Source organism: Benincasa hispida, chromosome 1, assembly GCF_027475165.1.
Source record: "Benincasa hispida cultivar pf3 chromosome 1, pf3_genome.v1.1, whole genome shotgun sequence".
Lineage (NCBI taxonomy): Eukaryota > Viridiplantae > Streptophyta > Magnoliopsida > Cucurbitales > Cucurbitaceae > Benincasa > Benincasa hispida.
Genome location: NC_143478.1, coordinates 63,036,391 through 63,055,230, shown reverse-complemented (window position 1 = coordinate 63,055,230; position 18,840 = coordinate 63,036,391). Strand labels below are relative to the sequence as shown.

The 18,840-nt window shown below is 34.8% G+C and overlaps 1 protein-coding gene across 1 annotated transcript; it reads right to left on the bottom strand.

Moving 5' to 3' along the window:
• Positions 1 to 1,220: 1,220 nt before the first annotated feature.
• LOC120091741 (zinc finger CCCH domain-containing protein 44) lies at positions 1,221 to 10,498 on the bottom strand. The gene is made up of 10 exons (XM_039049860.2): positions 9,935 to 10,498; positions 9,443 to 9,522; positions 9,124 to 9,308; positions 7,845 to 8,748; positions 7,627 to 7,754; positions 6,689 to 6,748; positions 6,528 to 6,578; positions 4,297 to 4,367; positions 3,688 to 3,842; positions 1,221 to 3,602 (listed from the first exon to the last, which is right to left on the bottom strand). The coding sequence occupies exons 1-10, from the start codon at positions 10,315 to 10,317 to the stop codon at positions 1,822 to 1,824; spliced, it is 3,798 nt and encodes a 1,265-aa protein (XP_038905788.1). The 5' UTR covers positions 10,318 to 10,498; the 3' UTR covers positions 1,221 to 1,821.
• Between the last annotated feature and the right edge of the window lie 8,342 nt (positions 10,499 to 18,840).

The following is an 18,840-nucleotide window of genomic DNA, read 5'->3' as shown; positions in this document are numbered from 1 at the left end:
CTTAACCGATAAATAACAAATTTAGTTGTAACATCAACACTAGTTTTTAATAAATTTTTAAATTTTAAGTTTAGCTCAACTTATAATTTAAATTTTCTTTTTCCTTTTTAATAATTACGTAAAAATAGAACCATCGACGTTTAAGATGATAACTAATTCTTTCTTTTTTAGTATGGGCAATTCAAAATAGGGCTTTTTTTTTTCTTCAGATAACCCTTTTAGAAGATTTTTTATGATTGATAACTCATCCCCACAAATATATAAATCTAACATTTTTCTTACATCAAAACGCATTATCGTATTTTATAACTTATCGCATTAGGAATAACAATTTTTATCATAGCCCTAAGGTAATGGCCATACTGTGAGAAAAATGAGAAAACACAACAAAAAGTGAAAATCGCGATAAAAATGATCAGACATGATCATTCCTAATGTGATACTACGTTGTGACATAAGTAGAAGGTTATATTTATGGAGGACGATTCATTAATCATAAAGAGGTATGTAAATAGGTCATCCATACAAAAAAACTCATTCAAACCACATACCCTCTTAATCGCTAACACATACGATATGTTACCATTTGTTATGATACATATCTTTGAAATAATTTTATTGTTTCCTAAAAAATCACTTTTCTTGTACGTTAGCCATGTTTATTAATTTCAAACTTTGATATGTTTGGCTCCTAAATTTTATACTTGATACATGTAGCTTTTCGAGTAACTTAAAAGGACATATATACACACATACATATAGCATTTGATACAAATTAATAGCAGTTAAAACTTTAAAAGCGAAATGATTAATAAAATAAAAGAGTGACATTAAAACGATAGACACTAAACTCTAGACTTTCACATTATGTCTTTAAAGTTTAAAAAGATGAACTATTTTAATTCCTCAACTCTCTTTTACGAAAAAAGAATCCGGAAACTCTAAAAATAACTATTTTGGCCCCTTTGTAAATACATACTCATATTAGCATCTTGCAAAATAAAACCAGGGTTACTTATCTAAAAATTTAAAGACAAACCTCATTGTAAAGTAAATTCGTAAGGATTATCCTATATGTATATAAAACTATGATTCAACTGGGAACCACTTTATAACAAGCAAATAATTTTTCCTACAAACGACATCTCTCATTTGAAAGGTCATTACTAAGCAATACGCAAAGATAAAGAAAAGGATGTAGATCAGATACCCTGAGGATGTAAAGTCTAAACAATCAGGTATTATTGATATGCATATTATTCCACAGGCCTTCTAATTGTGCAAGTTCTCGTGTTAAAATTACAACAATGTTAAACAGCAATTTACTGGTCCGAATAATGAATGTAAAAACCAGATGTGCAGTGTATAGCAATGGAACTATCTACTACAGATGCTAAAAAAATGCATGGACCTCCCTCTATTGCATATTACCATTTCCTCCATAATATATATTTACAGACTCCGCTGCCCTTTGGGTGGCGGCCCAGGAGAAGACCATCTATTTCCGCCTCTGAATGGCGCTTGCTGGCTGTTCCACAGGGGGATCTACAACTACACTGAATCTTGATTTCTCGAACTAGACGTGTTAAAACAATTGCTCATTGGGCCATTACAGGATTTGTTGTAGAAATGTCCGTCGAGCTTTGGATTTGTAATCATTGCCGATCTTTATTTCCACAATACTCCTGCATAAGCCAAAGTTCTGGGGAAATTCCCGTAGGTTTTGTTTGTCAAAGTTTCAGATTGGTTCGGTGATATATTACAAGGATTCTCATCCCTCGACTTGATTACCAATTGAAGAATCGTCGATGTTTCTGCAGTTCAAGGTTGCTCATCTTTCACTCTGATGTGACATGGAAACTGCAAATTGGCTGTGGAGCTCAATGCATCCACCTTCCCCATCTCAGCTGCTGGATTGAAACCGTCTACCGAGAAAAAACAATCACTTTTAGAATCCCGATTTAATCCCTCGCTACAATTCATCATCGACGCTGAGGAAGCCAAACCACTCAAGCATTCCATTGCTTCGACTTCTGCTAACAAATCTGAGACAGATTCATCAACCAAGGAGTTGAAGTCATCGGGTTCATCATCAATTGCCCAATTTATTGTACCCCCAGTTGTCTCGTGATCGTCGATTATATCAGATGATTTCATACCAGATGCAGCTATGAAAGTGGAGTTCAAGTCCTCAATAGCTCTACCTGGTGCAGGTGCAGCCAAATACCCACCCCCCCAAGCACCCGTTGCTACATGACTAGGAAGCTGTCGTCCACCCGGTAAACTTGAGGCACTATTCCAGCTAAGGCCAGAATTCTGAACAAGAACACTTGAAGATGCAGATTGTTTAATTTCAACATCTCCAGTCATCGGTTTCAGGTCAGAATGAGGAATATCAGGTAAAGTTTCTCGAAGTTTCTCTGATGGCTTGAATGAACCCATCAAAGAAAGACCGCTATAATTAGAGTTCCATTCACGAGAGGAAGCATCTGCTGCAGGTGGAGCGATCCAGTTTTGTCCTGAAGATTGACTAGAACAATCCTCACTACTAGACCGTTTCTTGCGACCGGTTTGATTATGAATTCCTCCCAAAGTAATGGTCTGTGAATTCTGATCCTCGTTATTGGGGCTGTGGTTTTCCTTGGCCTGATGGACGTCAGTCACCGGTGGTTGTAAAGATAATGTAGCTGATGAAAGTAAATTCATGAGGGATGGGTAGGACCATGAATTATTGTTCTTCAATGACTCGTCAAGGTTCCTACCTGGAGACTGAATAGAGTTGACAGTATCTGCAGGTGCACACATATCTTTAGAAGGTGAACTTGAACCAGTGCTCATCATGGGCTCATTTTCAGTATCACAAACGGCAATATGATCTTTCTGCTCAGAGTTGCTATTCCTGATAGAATCCACATCAAACCGAACAGAATTCATACCAGAATCAGTACCTCCATTACTTTGACCATTATGATGATTATCTGAACCACCCAAAGAAAGTCCATTTCCTCGTCCTAGACTCAGAAGATGATTGGTGTGCCAAATGGAAGATGCTTTGTTATAACATCCATTTAACGCGTTGGTTAACAGTACAGAGTCATTTTGTGATTCAGTTATCCTCCATACTCTAAGATCAGGAGTGAAGTGTCCACTATTGTTCCAATTGCGTAACTGCGTCATAGAAAATGGACCCTGAACTTTTCCAGTCGGATCCTGGTATTGCCATATCCTTTCCACTTCGGCATCATTAGAAGAACATCCTAACCCAATAGAAAGTGGCGGAATTAAGGCTTCAGGTAAGACCACTTGATAATTCCCATCAGAGGACAAAGGAGTGGCAGTTTTAGCCTGGCTAGGTACATTCCAATTATTTGGTACAAGACCTCTTCCTGCCCACAACGTTTCACAGGTCCTGTCACTGGGCAAGCAGTCACCACCCTTATTTACGTGAGTAAGTAAGCTAATATTTCTACTCTGCTCTGAAGTACTAGTTGAATTTTGCTGTACATCACTTCCACTAACGTTTGAATTGGTTCCTCTTCGTGGTGAGACAAGCTCCACCTCTTTTTCATCAAAGTCACAATTTCTAGATCTCTTGAGACTTCCTGCAAATACACATAAATTTACAGAATACTTCCTCAAGGAAAAACTTGAAAATAGTTCCATAATAACTTAAGACAGTTAACAGACCTTGTCTTTTCTTGTTTGATTCATCTTTATCTTCTTCAGACTCATAACTTGGATCCATAGTTGGATCAGAACGTACTTCAAGAATTTCAAGAAGCCTACGCTGATGTTCTTCAGGTGATTTCAGCCGATGTAACCTCTCCGCAAAATCTCTTAGTGTATGGCATAGTCAAGGAATACCATAAAAGTTCAACCACTATCAAACTAAAGTTTAGCAAATGAAATATGCATAAAATGAAGAAGATTCAACTTATCTGCTCTAATAGATCTTGTAGTCCTTGAATATGGGTGTAAAGCAAATTCCATTTTTCAGTGCACAGAAGTGTAGTGTGGTTAACAAAACCATGAATCCAGATAACTTGTTATTTGAAAAGGAAAGGTAAATTTGCTTGCATTGATAAATTAGAGAGAAATTTTGTGAGAAGAGTCACTATCAACTACTCAATATTCATGAAACAAAAAAATGCAAAGAACGGGAAGAAATGAAATGAGGAAGTCATGTTGAAAATTGAGGTGGTCCACAAATGTCATTCAGCATTATCGACAAGCATGATTGATAGCATAAAAGCAACTGAAAGAGTGAGTTCAAATTAATATCTCATAAAAGGATATTCATCCACGTTGCCCTTCTCACTAGCTTGATCGTGGAGGTGAGTGAGTCGAGAGATCTCTTTTCGGAGCAGCTGGATGGAAATATGACACACATACAACAAAAGACCAAACAAGCACATCAAAAAACTGAACAGTGCGGAAAGAAATCAATCACATGACCAAATATGAGAACAATCAAAGTTGTCTTAAATGTTACTAGCCGTATAACACCCTAAAATATAACTGATCCACAGGCTCAAGAAAATTTAAGTGTGTTGGCCAATGCTGGACAACTTTTAGAACATCTCTAGACTGACCATGTTTCTGGCCTAAGAAAATGGATCAACTCATCAATCATTGAAGAACTGTCCTTTTGAAAAGAAAATACAAACGAAATCATGATTATTGTTCACCCCTCATACACCCACCCCCCCCCCCCCCCAACCCCCCAAAAAAAAAAAAAAAAAAAAAACTTTCCTTACTAAATATTTCAAAATCTCTCTACCACCTGCACTAAAACTCTCTATCACGGTTTATAACACCATTCTGTATGAAGATTATCCATATCATTATCTAGGCCAAGAATCAATCATTTAGTGATTATATCAACTTCTTCATAGCAACCATCTGATAGGATGGGTATTAGGGGATTATTAGGGTATTAAGGGCATAATAGGAATTAGATAGGGTAGATAGGGAGTTAGTTATAATTGTTGGTTATAAACAGAGGGAGAGGGGAATGGAGGAGGTAAGCAATATGTGACATATGAATTAGAGCTTGAGAGTTATCTCAAGATTGGGAAGGTCCAAGTACCTCAAACACTTAGTTTATCTTATATTTCCGTTATCTTCCGTTATCTTTTATATTTCAATATATCCGGGTTCTATCAATTTGGTATCAGAACAGTGAGTCTTGGGCATGGTAGGAAAGATAACAGAAATACAAGATAAACCAAGTGTTCGAGGTACTTGGACTCTCCCAATCTTGAAATAACTCTCAAGCCCCAATTCATATGCCAAATATTGCTTACCTCCTCCATTTCCCTCTCCCTCTATTAACCAACAATTATAATTAACTCCCTATCTACCCTATCTAATTCTATTATGCCCTTAATACCCTAATAATCCCCTAATACCGATCCTATCACCGTCACCCTAGAAGAAAGAAAGAAAGAAAGACAGAGAGAGAGAGGACTCACATTTTGGCAATATAAATATTAGTAAATGAAAAGAAGAGTTTATCAGCATATTAATGTCTTCAAAATATATATTCCAATTTCCATCCATATGATATATGTTGAAGTCCTAAGCATCTTATCTATAATAGTAATCTACTAAGCTATAACATATCATATAGTTTAGACCTCAATTTTAGAAATAGTTGAGAACTTGGAAAAAAAACGGGAACTGCATTCAACTTAGACTTAGTTGATTGTTTAATAAATAGTTGCCCATATCTTCAGTTAAGAAAAATAACAATGAAACATTCAGGGAACTATTCTAATGAGGTTTGGTTGCTATTGCTTTTTTTACCTGTATTTTTTTACATAAGAAACAATATGGAATTAATCAAAAGAAAGAGAGAGAACAACCTAGGGGCGGGGCGGGGGGGCTGTTCTCTCAAACAATCAGATCTTTGCTTGTTATTTCGAGTAAAAAGAATATAGCATATGTAAATTAAACGAAATTTCCATTTTAAATAAAATCTATCCAAATAAAATGAGAATTCATGCAAGTTTATTTTTCATTAAAAAACCTTTTTTTAGTTTGGGAATAGTCTTTAGATTCTGGTATTTGTTTTATCTTTTATCTGATTGATTTTGAGATGTATAGACTCAACAATATGGAATTAATCAAAAGAAAGAGAGAGAACAACCTAGGGGCGGGGCGGGGGGGCTGTTCTCTCAAACAATCAGATCTTTGCTTGTTATTTCGAGTAAAAAGAATATAGCATATGTAAATTAAACGAAATTTCCATTTTAAATAAAATCTATCCAAATAAAATGAGAATTCATGCAAGTTTATTTTTCATTAAAAAACCTTTTTTTAGTTTGGGAATAGTCTTTAGATTCTGGTATTTGTTTTATCTTTTATCTGATTGATTTTGAGATGGATAGACTCTAATTTCTACCCACCCCCCCACCCCCCCCCCCCCCCCCCAACACACAAAACACAATACACAGAAAAAAAACCAAAACCCATAGCAGAATATAATTGAGTCTCATAATTGACAAAAGTGGGGTTCAACTTACATCATTAATCTTCAATGCATGAAGTTCCCTTCCTTTGTCCAGAATTTCACTCTGCAGTCAAAAACAAAAATCTTTATAAACAATGCAATCTGTATAAAAGCTAAAGGCACAACAGCAAAATAGGTTGAAACATAAAAAGAGCTACGGATATGTAATCTTACAACACTGAATCGTTTGACAAGCCCACACTTTATGCTCCGGCGTAGGCGCCTACATTCTTCCTGAGTATATACTAATAAACCATCAATACTAATGAAAGGGTAAAATGCATGCACATATTTCTTAGAAAAATTGACAATGACGCAAATAGCATGTCCATCACATTCGCATATCAAATGAAAGAGGAGATCACCAACCATCAATAACACTCTTTTGATCAAAAGAAGCCTATACAAAGATGATATACAAACTCCATAATCACAATCATACTGCACAAAAGAATTAGGGGATGACTTGTATAAAAAGTATCTCGAACATTTGCTTAAGTTAGTGTTTTTTTTCTTTCTTCCCTGTTTTGAGCCAGAAACATGTAGTTGCATTTTTAAGCAATTAGCTTTACATAAAAAGTTCTCCAACCAAAAAGTAGTTCACTTTGATTGTTGAGTTTCTTAATCTACATTCCATTCAGTCTCCAACAGAAATGATAATTCAATCTCTCTTCGGAAATCGAAAAAGAAGCCAATCTTTAAAACTAAACATGTGGAAATACTAAATATGGGCTTTACCTCCCTATCATTATATTTTAGAAACAATTTGAGAAAATCCTGAGAATGAGGCAAGGGTCCAACTTAGAACGGGTGGAAACATTATCGACTTTAAAATGGCCTAAACTAGAAGCAAAGCCATGTGAAACTAGAAGCAAAGCCATGTGACTGTAAGATGTAGCATGTTCTTTAAACATTCTGAACAGACAAACAAATCAACTACAAAACCAAAGAAAATTTAGACTTAAGCATGATAATTGAATCTAAGTTGCATACAATTAATAGAAATTATGTCACCACCATTATAAAAAATCAGTCAATAACATTAAACTAGCCAAGGGGTTTAAGAGATCGAGGAAAACATCGTTTTCGATGAATAAAGTAAGTTTAATTACCTCAGTAAATTCTTGGTTAGAAATCCCCTGAATAGACACGGACTCTCTCTTGTCCAAGTTCAATATATCAAGCATGACATCAATTGTTTTCTCACTGACTGTGTATGGTGTAGAGATCTTGCTTATGCCTGTTTACATATGCAAAATGTTAAGATCAAGGGTTATATATATATATATCATTCAAAGTCATATCAAGCATTAATATTAGACATCAATACCTACAACTTGGACAAGCCTATGAAAATCATGCTTTTCATCATTATTTGGAATCTGTATTCTCACAATAGAGCCTACAACCGTGTCATTAAATTTTTTGTCATCATCAATAAGGCTCACTATCAGATCACGACGCAAGTAAATCAAGTTAATGTTTTGAATGTCAATTGCGGCATATTCATCTGCAATTGCATGTAATTGCTGACTACTCTCATCAGCTTTCTTGCGTGTTTTACGCTTTCTTTCACAATCATCCACTACTTCACAATCACACTTCTCTTTGCTTTCAACTGGATCGATCACTACACCAGCTCCTGAACAGGTTACATTATCAGCTGCAGTTTCTTTTCTGTGGACGTGAGATTGAAGAAGATTTAGCATCTCAAAGTGACCTATCCGTGATTTTCCAAATAGATTGGTAAGCCTGAAATCACAAATAATTTGGCTTTGCTGTTGAGGATCACGAAGATTATTTTTCTTTACATACTCCAGCAGTAAAGCTTGTACATCCAATGGTGAAAGCCTGGTTGTGTCACCATTTCTCATATGTGCAACCAAGTCCATGAGCTCTGTAGTTGCCCATTTTGTGCTTCCAGAAATTTGCTCATTACTACTTGGCCTGTCCACTAAGGAACCAAATTTATTTGGAGCATTTTGTTGCCTGTTAGGCCTTTTCCTCTGTGATTTTGGGCTTCTATACGAAGCATGAGCCCCATGGCTTTTATCAATACTGCCATCGAGAAGCTCACTAGGAGCCACCTTATGGTCCATGATAGTGCTTCCTTTCCATGAATTCTTAGCTCGAATGAGCTCATCCACAGTTAAAGAGAGCTTTTCTTTCAAATAAATCCAATACACTTTAAAAAGATACTCCCAGCTACTTTTATCATCAAAATCAACTTGGACCTGCATAGTTTAAGAACAATTTATTGGATTTTGAAAACAAAATGGAAGGCATAAATTAGAAACTGACGTACAGAAAATGGCTAATATTTGCATTAAATAACCAGGTCCCAAAATAAAAATAATACTCTGAATATCTAGATGAATTTATCGCCTAGCAAATTAAAGATTGAATGTTAATCTCAAACCAAGCAAGAATCACTAGAGTGAAACAGAAAGCAAAGATGGATTTTCTCGAGTGTGCATGCATGTGCCACACTATGAATGTATTTCTTCATATTATTCACTATCGAATTTGAAGTATAAGTAGTCTTGATAAATAAAAAATAGATCATCAAACATGCATAGGCAGGAAGACAATATAGAGTTTTTGCATACCGATTCTCCATCAGGTGTGCTTTTCTCAATTAGCATTATTATTTTCATACAAGTTCCACAGAATCCTTTGCTTCCCCTAACACACTGGTAATCAGCACCTCTAATGCATCCCTTGCACAGAGAAAATGGGCATGTATAGCACATATAATAGGAAGCCTTCTGGCAACTTGTGCATATGTGCCATCCTGCACAATAATGAAAAAGGATTGCATCTCGAATTCTAGTAGATAGTGAATATTTGGTAGGCAATGTTACAATGGCATCCACAGTCCACTCCTAAGGAGTGTATGGACACGAACAAAAACACAAAGCTACGTACCACAATTCCATTTAGCCTTCGATCGAAAGAATGACTCATCTCGCTTGATGCATGATGGATGATAAGCCTTCGGACACCCTCTGTCAAATAACAATAAATGAAAACCATTTCTTAACAAATTATACCACAACCCGGTACATGCAAAGAGTAACGGACGACGAAACGGGAAACGATTGAGCTCAAATTTTAATACTATGCTCAAATAAGGAAAATTTTCTCTCACCTTAGATGCACAAAATTAAAAGAATTACTATTTCCGTGTCGTTCACCTCAACAAAATCAAGAAAAATTCATTCGAGCAAACGTATTATATTAACAGCGAAATCTCCGCTTAAATAGCTACAACTAATCAACAAGCTCAAGTGTAATCGAGACGGAATTCCCTAAATAAAAGTCGAAGGCGCAAAGCAAAGATTCCATAAATCTAAAGTTAACTCGTTTCCGAAACTCACGGCGAACCACAACAAATAAACACAAACAAAGTCCACTCACCGTCGATCACAGAGAACAAGGCTCCCACCATCAAAGCATATAAAACACACATCCTCCTCATCCTTCTTCTGTCTAGGCGGTGGCGGCGGGAGCTTAACTTGACCACGAGGAGGACGACCTCGTCGGCGAATCCCGGAACTCTTCTCGACAACAACAACCTTGTCCTTCAATTTAGCATTAAAGTTAGGAGCAGGTGAAGAATCAAGAGGAAGGATAGGTCCAGCGACGGGAACACCAACGAGTCGGGAATGATCGAGGTCCATCAGGTCAGGAGGGGGAAGAGAATTGGGTGAAACGGAGGCGTCTGGAGGCGGCGGACGAGGGTCATCGGGTTGAAGATGATGTTTGTAGAAATCGAAAGGGGGATCGTGGGGTTTGTCCATGGAAGGTAGAGATTGAGGATCGGGAATTGGAATCGGGAATTGGGAATTGGGAATTGAGGATTGAGGAAGAGTTTTTGAGTTGACAACCCTAAGTTGTGGCGAATGCAAGGCAACGCAAGGAAGCCTTTGCGTGGTCGGTCTGGTCTGGCCAGAGGGCACTTGGAAATGGACTGGGTGAGGATGTGACAGCCCATTTTCTTTATTCTCTTTTTTCTCTCTCTTCTAAAATTCCTTTTTTTTCTTTTTTCTTTTCTCTCTCTCTTTTTTTTTTTTTTTACTGATCTAGTGAGATAGTCTGACTCTAGAGAGAGAAAGTGGTAGAGAGAAGATTGAGTACGTAAAGTTAGGAAGGGAGGGACCGACTCCCGCCTCATCAATTTTTTTATCATTTTCTTTTTCTTTTTCTTTTTTTTTTACTAACATTTGAAAATAAGCAACGCTGCTTATTTTTCTGGTTGGTTTTTTTCCTTTTTTGACCGTTGGGTAAATTTGACGGGCGGAATGTACTTACTACATTTATAGACAACACATTCAAGGTATTTTTCTAGCCATTCTAAAATGGTAAAATGGTTAGATGTGATTTTTAAATATAGTAATTTCAAAAGGGTTAAAATCATTTTTTTATGTGTTTTTAATTATAAAAATTATATTTAAAAATGTAAAATCAAATATCAAAGTTGACGTTAGAGGATTAAATACGTATTTTAGACTAATTTTAAATATGATAAAAGTTATTTTAGTAATTTTAAAATCACTTTTAATCCTTCATTTATTAAATTTAAGTTTGAAGGATTAAAAATTTGTTTTATGGTGATTTAAAAAATGACAAATCATTCTCAAACGTGTATTTAGCCCCTATCTATATTGCTTTATGGGTACAAATATTTGAAATTTAAAAATATGGGATAACTAATATTTGTATTTGGATGTGTAGGATAATTAAATATCTAGAAACTAAATAAATTTGTTTAATTTATCAATTTTGATAAATAGAAATCAAAACTAAATAATCATTTAATTAAATGTAAGAGAACAAGTAACGTAGTCATAAATTAAATTTGGTATTATTTAATATTTAATATATTATAATAATAATAATTTATTAAAAGTTGTGGTATAATTCGATGGTGTAAATTAATGCGATCTAAAAAATTAAAAAGTCAAATTTGGTTTTACTTTTCCAAGGTTAAAAATCTAAACTATTGCATGTTGAATTTGCATTTTCAACTAGAAGGCCAAAATAAAAAATGAATTGAGCTTCTTATGTAGAAGTGCAATTTGAGTGGGATTCTTTCCAAATTTAGAGTTTTGGAATGGATTGCTTGCAAAAGAATCCCAAGCTAGGAGGTTAATGAATTAGTTGTGTTTCTTTCTATCTTGAGATGATGACATTCCAAAAGAGTTTACATGGAAGATTTCACAGGAGCAAAGAATTATGGATTTTCAATATTTTCATGATTTTCTATGTGAATTGATTTCTTTCTTAAAAAAGGAAAAAGGAAAAGAGACAGTTCAAAACTTTAAGTGGGGTTACATTATAAACTTTCATGAATCTTGTGAGATTGAGAATCAAAATGGGATTTACAATTATTATATAAAACTCTCAACCAAAAAAAAAATAAAAAAATACTAGCTTTTCAATTTTTTAAATTTTAGGTCTATGTAGTTTGCAATCCTTTTCAATGTCAAATATTGGTGTTTATGTGTACTTTTTATCAATTTAAAAAGGGTCCCTACAATTAGTTGATGATTAGTCTTTTTTTAACTTGAAAATCTTCAATACAATAAGGATCATGTAAAAAAAATTTCAAATTTTATGTCCCATAGAAACTAAATTTTAATTGCAGAAATTAACCACAACTAACTATATTGACTATTTGTACTCGTAGAGACAAAATTAATTGCAAAATGTTAAACACACAATATAGGTTTGTTAAGATATTTATTCGAAAATATAGGAATTGTAATAGAATAAAGCGTTTAAATTTTAAGTTTAATGTTATTACACTTTCGCTAAAGTGAGCTTACCTCAATGGTAATTGACATGAACTTCCTCTATGTAGGTCAAAGATTCAATCTCTCATTCTCACGATTGTTTTACTAAAAAAATGTTACTACACTTTCATGTTTGTATTTAATAAATCATTGAACTTTCAATTTTATGTTTAATAGACACAATAATTTACTAGGTAAGAAATTAAAAATCTAGAGACTTTATTAGTCATCTTAAAACTTCTAACAAGCAAAATTTTAATATTCATAGATTAATAAACACTTGTTATAAAGTTTGTTATGATCACTATTCTTAAGGTCCAAGCTCAAGAAATCCCTAGAAGTCCGCACATTAAGAAAAAGTAAAGTCCGATCGTCAGGATGGTCGAGTCGAGTCCTCCATTTCACAAAGGAGTAACGGGCTAGTAGAAACCAACTGCCCACTCGAGTATGTGTCAAACAGTGGGTCTTATAAAATCTGTTTAACAAGGCACACAAACTTACATGTTTAGTCATATTGACCTTTTTCCCTCTTCAAATCAGCTCATCTACATCTAAAAGCCCACGAGCGGTTTGTCATAGATTATAGACTTGCAATTTAATGATAAATTTAAAATCAAAATTTTCACATTGAATGTAGGATGACATGTCAAAACAATAATTAATATAACGATCAAGTTGTGATGAGGATTAAAAAAGGAGATTACCAATATACGTACATTAATAATATCGATAATAACAAACAGTAGACCCTGGTAATTTTAATTGAATCGTAAAACTCGAATAAGCTAGATATTTACATTAAACAAACAAAAATAATAATAAAAAAATAAAAAAATCAACCAATAAAATGAACAAGCAGCCTAGAAATTCATAAAACTTTGAATCAACTTGAAGTCAATCAAATTAAATGTTCATTCCTAACTCCAACCACAAAAAGGCCAATCTATAACAACAGTCCCATTTTTCCCAAAAAAAATGTTCACATCTAACTAAAAATCTTAAAAATAAAATAAAATACACAAAACTGAATAAATAGAAAATGGTAGCTTAATTAAAGACTTTAGGCCTGGATTCCATGATTAACATTGTGACGAAATACTTTGCACTAAAGAAAAAAAAAAAAAAAAAAAAAAAGAAGTGATTTTCGGTTTGATTTTTTTTTAAAAAAATGGAAATGGAATATTTTTTTACTGTGCATGTGTGTGTATTTTTATTTTTCTTTTAATATTTTGGTTCGAAGGATATGGCTGAAATGAAGGGCGACGCGGCTGTCGAATAAAAAAAAAAAAAAAGAAAAAGGGAAAAGGAAGGGTTGAAAATGGTTAACGTAATGGTCAAACGCGGCTGGTGGTGGTGTTGGTGGTGGTGACGTGGCAAGCTGAGCGTCGAGCACCACGTGGGTGCCAAACACGCTGTCAAACTGGAAGAAAAAAGGTGGGGACCACTCCACCTCCTTAAAAAACTTTCCTTTGCTAAAAACGCTTAAAACATGTTCTCATCCCTAACATCATCCATCCCCCCAAATCTCATATTCTCTCTACCATTTTATTTAAATTTTCGACTATTTCTCGATTTCCACTTTTTCATTTTTTTTTAACCCGCGTACATGCTTTATTTTCGTAAACAAAATGTATTCACTACTTATTTATATATATGCTAATAATATATCGACCATCATTCTCAAAGTGAACATAATTCATATCGGTGAAAATTCAAGTTTTTAAAAGAAAAAAAACCTTCAATTAATTGAGAATCTCACGTTGTTTAATTTTCTTATACTTAACTTTGGATTATGGGTTTCGGCCTTAAGAGGTACCCGTATTTTAGAGGGAGTGAGAAAATAGACAAATATAGTTACAGTGGACATCCTACACGCGCATCGTCGTCTGATCAAGCGTGTGTGGCGAGGTACGTGTGTGTGATTATTTTTTTAAAATATATCTTATTTTATTTTTTTTTTCTTTTATTTAATTCCTCATTCAACGTTTCATTGGTCGAGCGTTCTTTATGTCGTTTGTTGGTCCTTGAGGCCTATAAAAGGCACAAGCATTTTTTGGCATTTAGACACAACTCATTTTCTCACAGTCTTTCTCAATTCACAATCTCTCACGATTCCTTCACTTTATGTTTTGGTTTTCGAGCATCTTAGTGATGGAACGAACACATGCGCAGCGGAAGAAAAACGGATCTAAAGTACTCTAATTAGGTTAATTACAAAGATAAGCATGCAAATGAAACAAATAAAAGGGGGAGAAGAATACAACCTTTGTAGACTTTGAATATTCTCCAAATATAGCTCCAATCTCCTCACGAACGGTTCGTAGACCACCACAAGAGTTTTCCCAACTATTCTCCAGCCTTACAACGGGATAGTGGAATCCAGTGAGTGACTAATTTGAAGAGGAAAAAAACAAAAACTTTTAGAGAAAAAAAGGATGAGATTAGATAATCTCATTAATTTCCATTAAGGCCAAGAGTTTTTAAAATTCATTAAACACTCCCTTTTAAATACCATTTCATGCAAAACATGCATCTTTGAATTTGATGAGAATTTGACACTAAAAAATTCACTATCTCAAAGTGGGATTTAGTTGGACATGTGTCTTCAAATGAAGACAATACTTAGCTATGTAAGAGCTAGCATTTCCCACTCACAAATGCTGGATCTTTCTACTAACTTGGTCAAAGTTTGATTCTCAAAGTCGAAAGTCAACAAATTTGACTTTTTAACTTTCAGAAGTCAAAAGTCAACTATTTGACTTTCATTAATTGCATTTTTGACCTAGTCAACAATTTGACTTTTAATGCAATCTGACCAATTCCATTTAATTTAAAAAAATTAATTCTAATAATCAATTTTAAAATAAATTAATATTAATAATTAATTAAACAATTTAATTAATTTAATTATTAAATCCAATAACAATCCCAATGAATATGAATCCCTATTTATGATCTTGATAATTAAATCTTATTTAAATATCTCATATTTTCTCTCTCTTTATGTTCAATTCACAATTAAACATTAGGTTAAATATATTGTATATATTCACCGCTTTGCTCCAAAAAACGAATTTGAACACTTCAAATTCGTTCGCCACACTGTTATAAGGTTTAGTCTAATATGAGCTAGTAGGAGGACCTCATGGACCTACAGATCATGGGCTCAAACGATCCGCGATTAACCAGCTAAATTCTTCAACCTAATTAACCATCATTCGTTAACTACCGGGCCACTCCACTAAAGCCTAATAGTTGCATTCCCCTCACTGTAGATATATTATGTCCACTCGATATAACCATGATTAGTAAGTTAATCCTTCACAGATTGTTCGTAATATCGACTGGGTCAAAAGTTGTTTTACTCCCGAGATTACATCTTGCTGGTAATGTCCTAGAACTCGCAGTTCGTAAATTTTGTGTTAAATATTCTATTTATCAATAAAATATTATTGAGTATCTTAACCAATAAAGTTGTTAATTTTGCATTCTATTATGAGAATCAAATAAACATACCCATGGTTATAGTATGAATACTTTAATTTTATGTGGTGACATAAACATGATCAAGTTAATAGTATATAGCCTAAATAGTCTATAAATATATGGATGAAATTGGGTATCTCATCCTAGTAACACTGTGATGCAACCCATTTTGTATAGGTAATACAAATGATGTGATCCACAGATCATTCGTGTAGAGACATGTGAGTGAGGGCATCCTATGCAATGAGTTTGCATATAGACTGGACCACAAAATAATTACTTTTTCTTTATAACGACCGTTTACTGTTAAAACTGACTATTTCATACTTAAGTTGAAGGAACTCTTACCTCTGAGCAGAAGCGGATCGTTCCAAACTCATAAATTACCACATTTACAATCTAATAGACAAGTTATGCAATATACAACAAATTACCGGCATGCTTTCAAACTTAAATAACAAGAGAACAAGAAATACGTACCAGTTGAAGAACCTTTCTTCATCAAATCTCATTCTCAAACAGGGATTGCTCCTCTGCTCTTACTAGAACGTCCAAGCAATCATTCACCAAATCACCCAGTCGTCTATCTACGAACGACCTTCACACGAACACATCAATGGGGATGACACCACCACGTAGAACCCTTGGTATTCTCGGTATGAGAATCCAGGAGGTGTGGGCTCTGTTGGATTTGGTAAATGGAAGGAGGAGGAGAGGATCGTATACCACGACCAAGCAAGTGGAAGAATATCGGGTATATCGTATATACAATGCTTGATCATTTAGGAAGCGGTACACGATTAGTAAATAGGTTTCGATCGTATAAACGATCGTTTAGTAATCGCTCGAGCACGTGATCGTTTAGGAAAAATCTAGACGATCGTTTAGTAATTTCTATGCGTTTGTTTAGAAAGAGGCGCATATGTATACGATCGTGTAGAAACGTTAAGCAATCGTGCAATATCTCGATTTGCTATGCGATAAGATGTATACACAAAGCGTGAGCGAATGACCGATCTCTTTTGCAAAATGAAAACGATTTTCATTTTATTCTTCAGTTACAAGAACTGAATGAAACCTTCCACTATCACACGGTTACGGAGAAAATGCTGACACAATTAACCTATAATTGTCTAATTAAAAATAATAAATATAATCATATTATATTCATTAACCTATGGTTTAATATCACATATAAACCATAGTGTTTTCTTCTCCACTAGATATAAATCATATTTATATCCATTTTCCTCCAAATAATGTATCTTATACATAATGTCAACCATATCGTATATAATTAACCAGTTCAATCATATCATATATAATCGAACTCCCTCATGTCAATTTGAACACTTCAAACGGACCCAAAAACTGATTCTCAAATTGAATCCATTAAGCTACCAATGGGACCTTATGAACCTATGACTTGAAGCTCTAACGGTACGTGAATAGCTGACTAAACTCTTTAGCCACAAGATCTACCATCCGTTAACTGCCAGACATTCCACTAAAGACCTATAGTTGCACTCTTCTCACCACAGATATATTTCTGTGTCCATCGGATATAACCAATCAATAGTACGATAACACTTCACAGATGCTCGTAAGTACAACTGGGTCAATTTATCGTTTTTCCCTTGTAGTTACATCCATCTTCTTAAGTACCACTGATCCCTCTAATGAACAATACAACATAGTCCTACTATATGTGGACACCTCTCGAGCCATGAGAAGGTATGTAGCACCACATTGTTCAAGCCCTGAAATCAACCCTTAAGGGAGCAATCTATTTACTTACCCCTGTTTCGGGGTAGGAGTGAATTTCATCTTGTGTAGCTGAGTTCCCAGCTCCTAAATCAGACGAATTCCCAAAGTGATAGGTTTGAGTCGGCGATCTGGCCACTCGTACCAGTGTAAATCAAAGGACCGCTCTCAAAGGCAGGAGTTCCCAACTCCCTCAGGATTAAGGTCATGCTACCTATGGTCATCCTAATGAAGTGAAGTCTCTGTCATGAACGACGTTATATAAAGAGACTATAACATTTTGTGGTCCAGTCTTATACAAACTCCTTTGTATAGGATGCCCACGCTCACATGTCTCCACATGAATGGTCAGGATCAGACAATCTGTAGCAAACCACAACACTTGTAACTATTCTACAAAGCAGGCTGTATCCGTAGTGTTACCAGGATAAGGTTTCCCTCCTATATCCATATACTACATACCATTTTTATTATCATTTAAGACATGATCCACTTGTAAGTCTCCACATACATGCTTAAGTTACAAACGACAATCGGGGATTTTAGTTTATTGGTTTATGGTAAAGCAAATAAAATATCCAATGTTCATAGACAATAAGTGAAGAAAATATCATATATTATACATCAAAAGCGTTTTTTCAAAATTGTGTTTACAAACTACAAGACACAAGAGTTTAGGGTATCATCCTCAACCTAGGATAACTCGATCTTAATCCTGAGCTAGTTATGAATTCTTGCTTATTCGCGATTATCCTTTGATCTGCATGGGTGAGAGTAGTCCAATAACACTGCCCAATAAGCCTTCCATTTTGGGGATAAGTCTGGATGGATAGTTGGGGACATAGCCTTACAAGATGTAATTCACTCCTAACCATTTTAGGGTTAGCAGATAGGTTATTCTCTTAAGTGTTGATTCCAGGTCTTGAAGAATTGGGGCCTCACCTTCTCATGGTAGAGAGGGACATGATTCACAAGTAATATTATGAATCAAATTGTTCATTAGAAGGTCAGTGGGAACTTAAAGAATAAGATGTATTTACAGAGGCAAAACGATAATTTTGACCCGGCCGTAATTATGAACAACTTGTGAAGGATCGACTTACTGATTATGGTTTATATGGACAGAAATATATCTACAGTGAGAAGAATGCAACTATCGAGCTATAGTGTGTGTCTTGATAGTTAACGAATAGTAATTAATTCGATTAAAGAGTTTTAATGAATTAATTACAGATCGTTGGAGCTCATGATCTGTAGGTCCATTAAGTCTCCCTACTA

Coding starts and splice junctions, on each gene's coding strand:
- LOC120091741 (XM_039049860.2), bottom strand. CDS start 10,317: ATGGACAAACCCCACGATCCCCCTTTCGATTTCTACAAACATCATCTT. Junction 6,749..7,626: donor CTAACCAAGAATTTACTGAG/GTAATTAAACTT, acceptor GTATATACTCAG/GAAGAATGTAGGCGCCTACG. Junction 6,579..6,688: donor TTGTCAAACGATTCAGTGTT/GTAAGATTACAT, acceptor TTTTGACTGCAG/AGTGAAATTCTGGACAAAGG.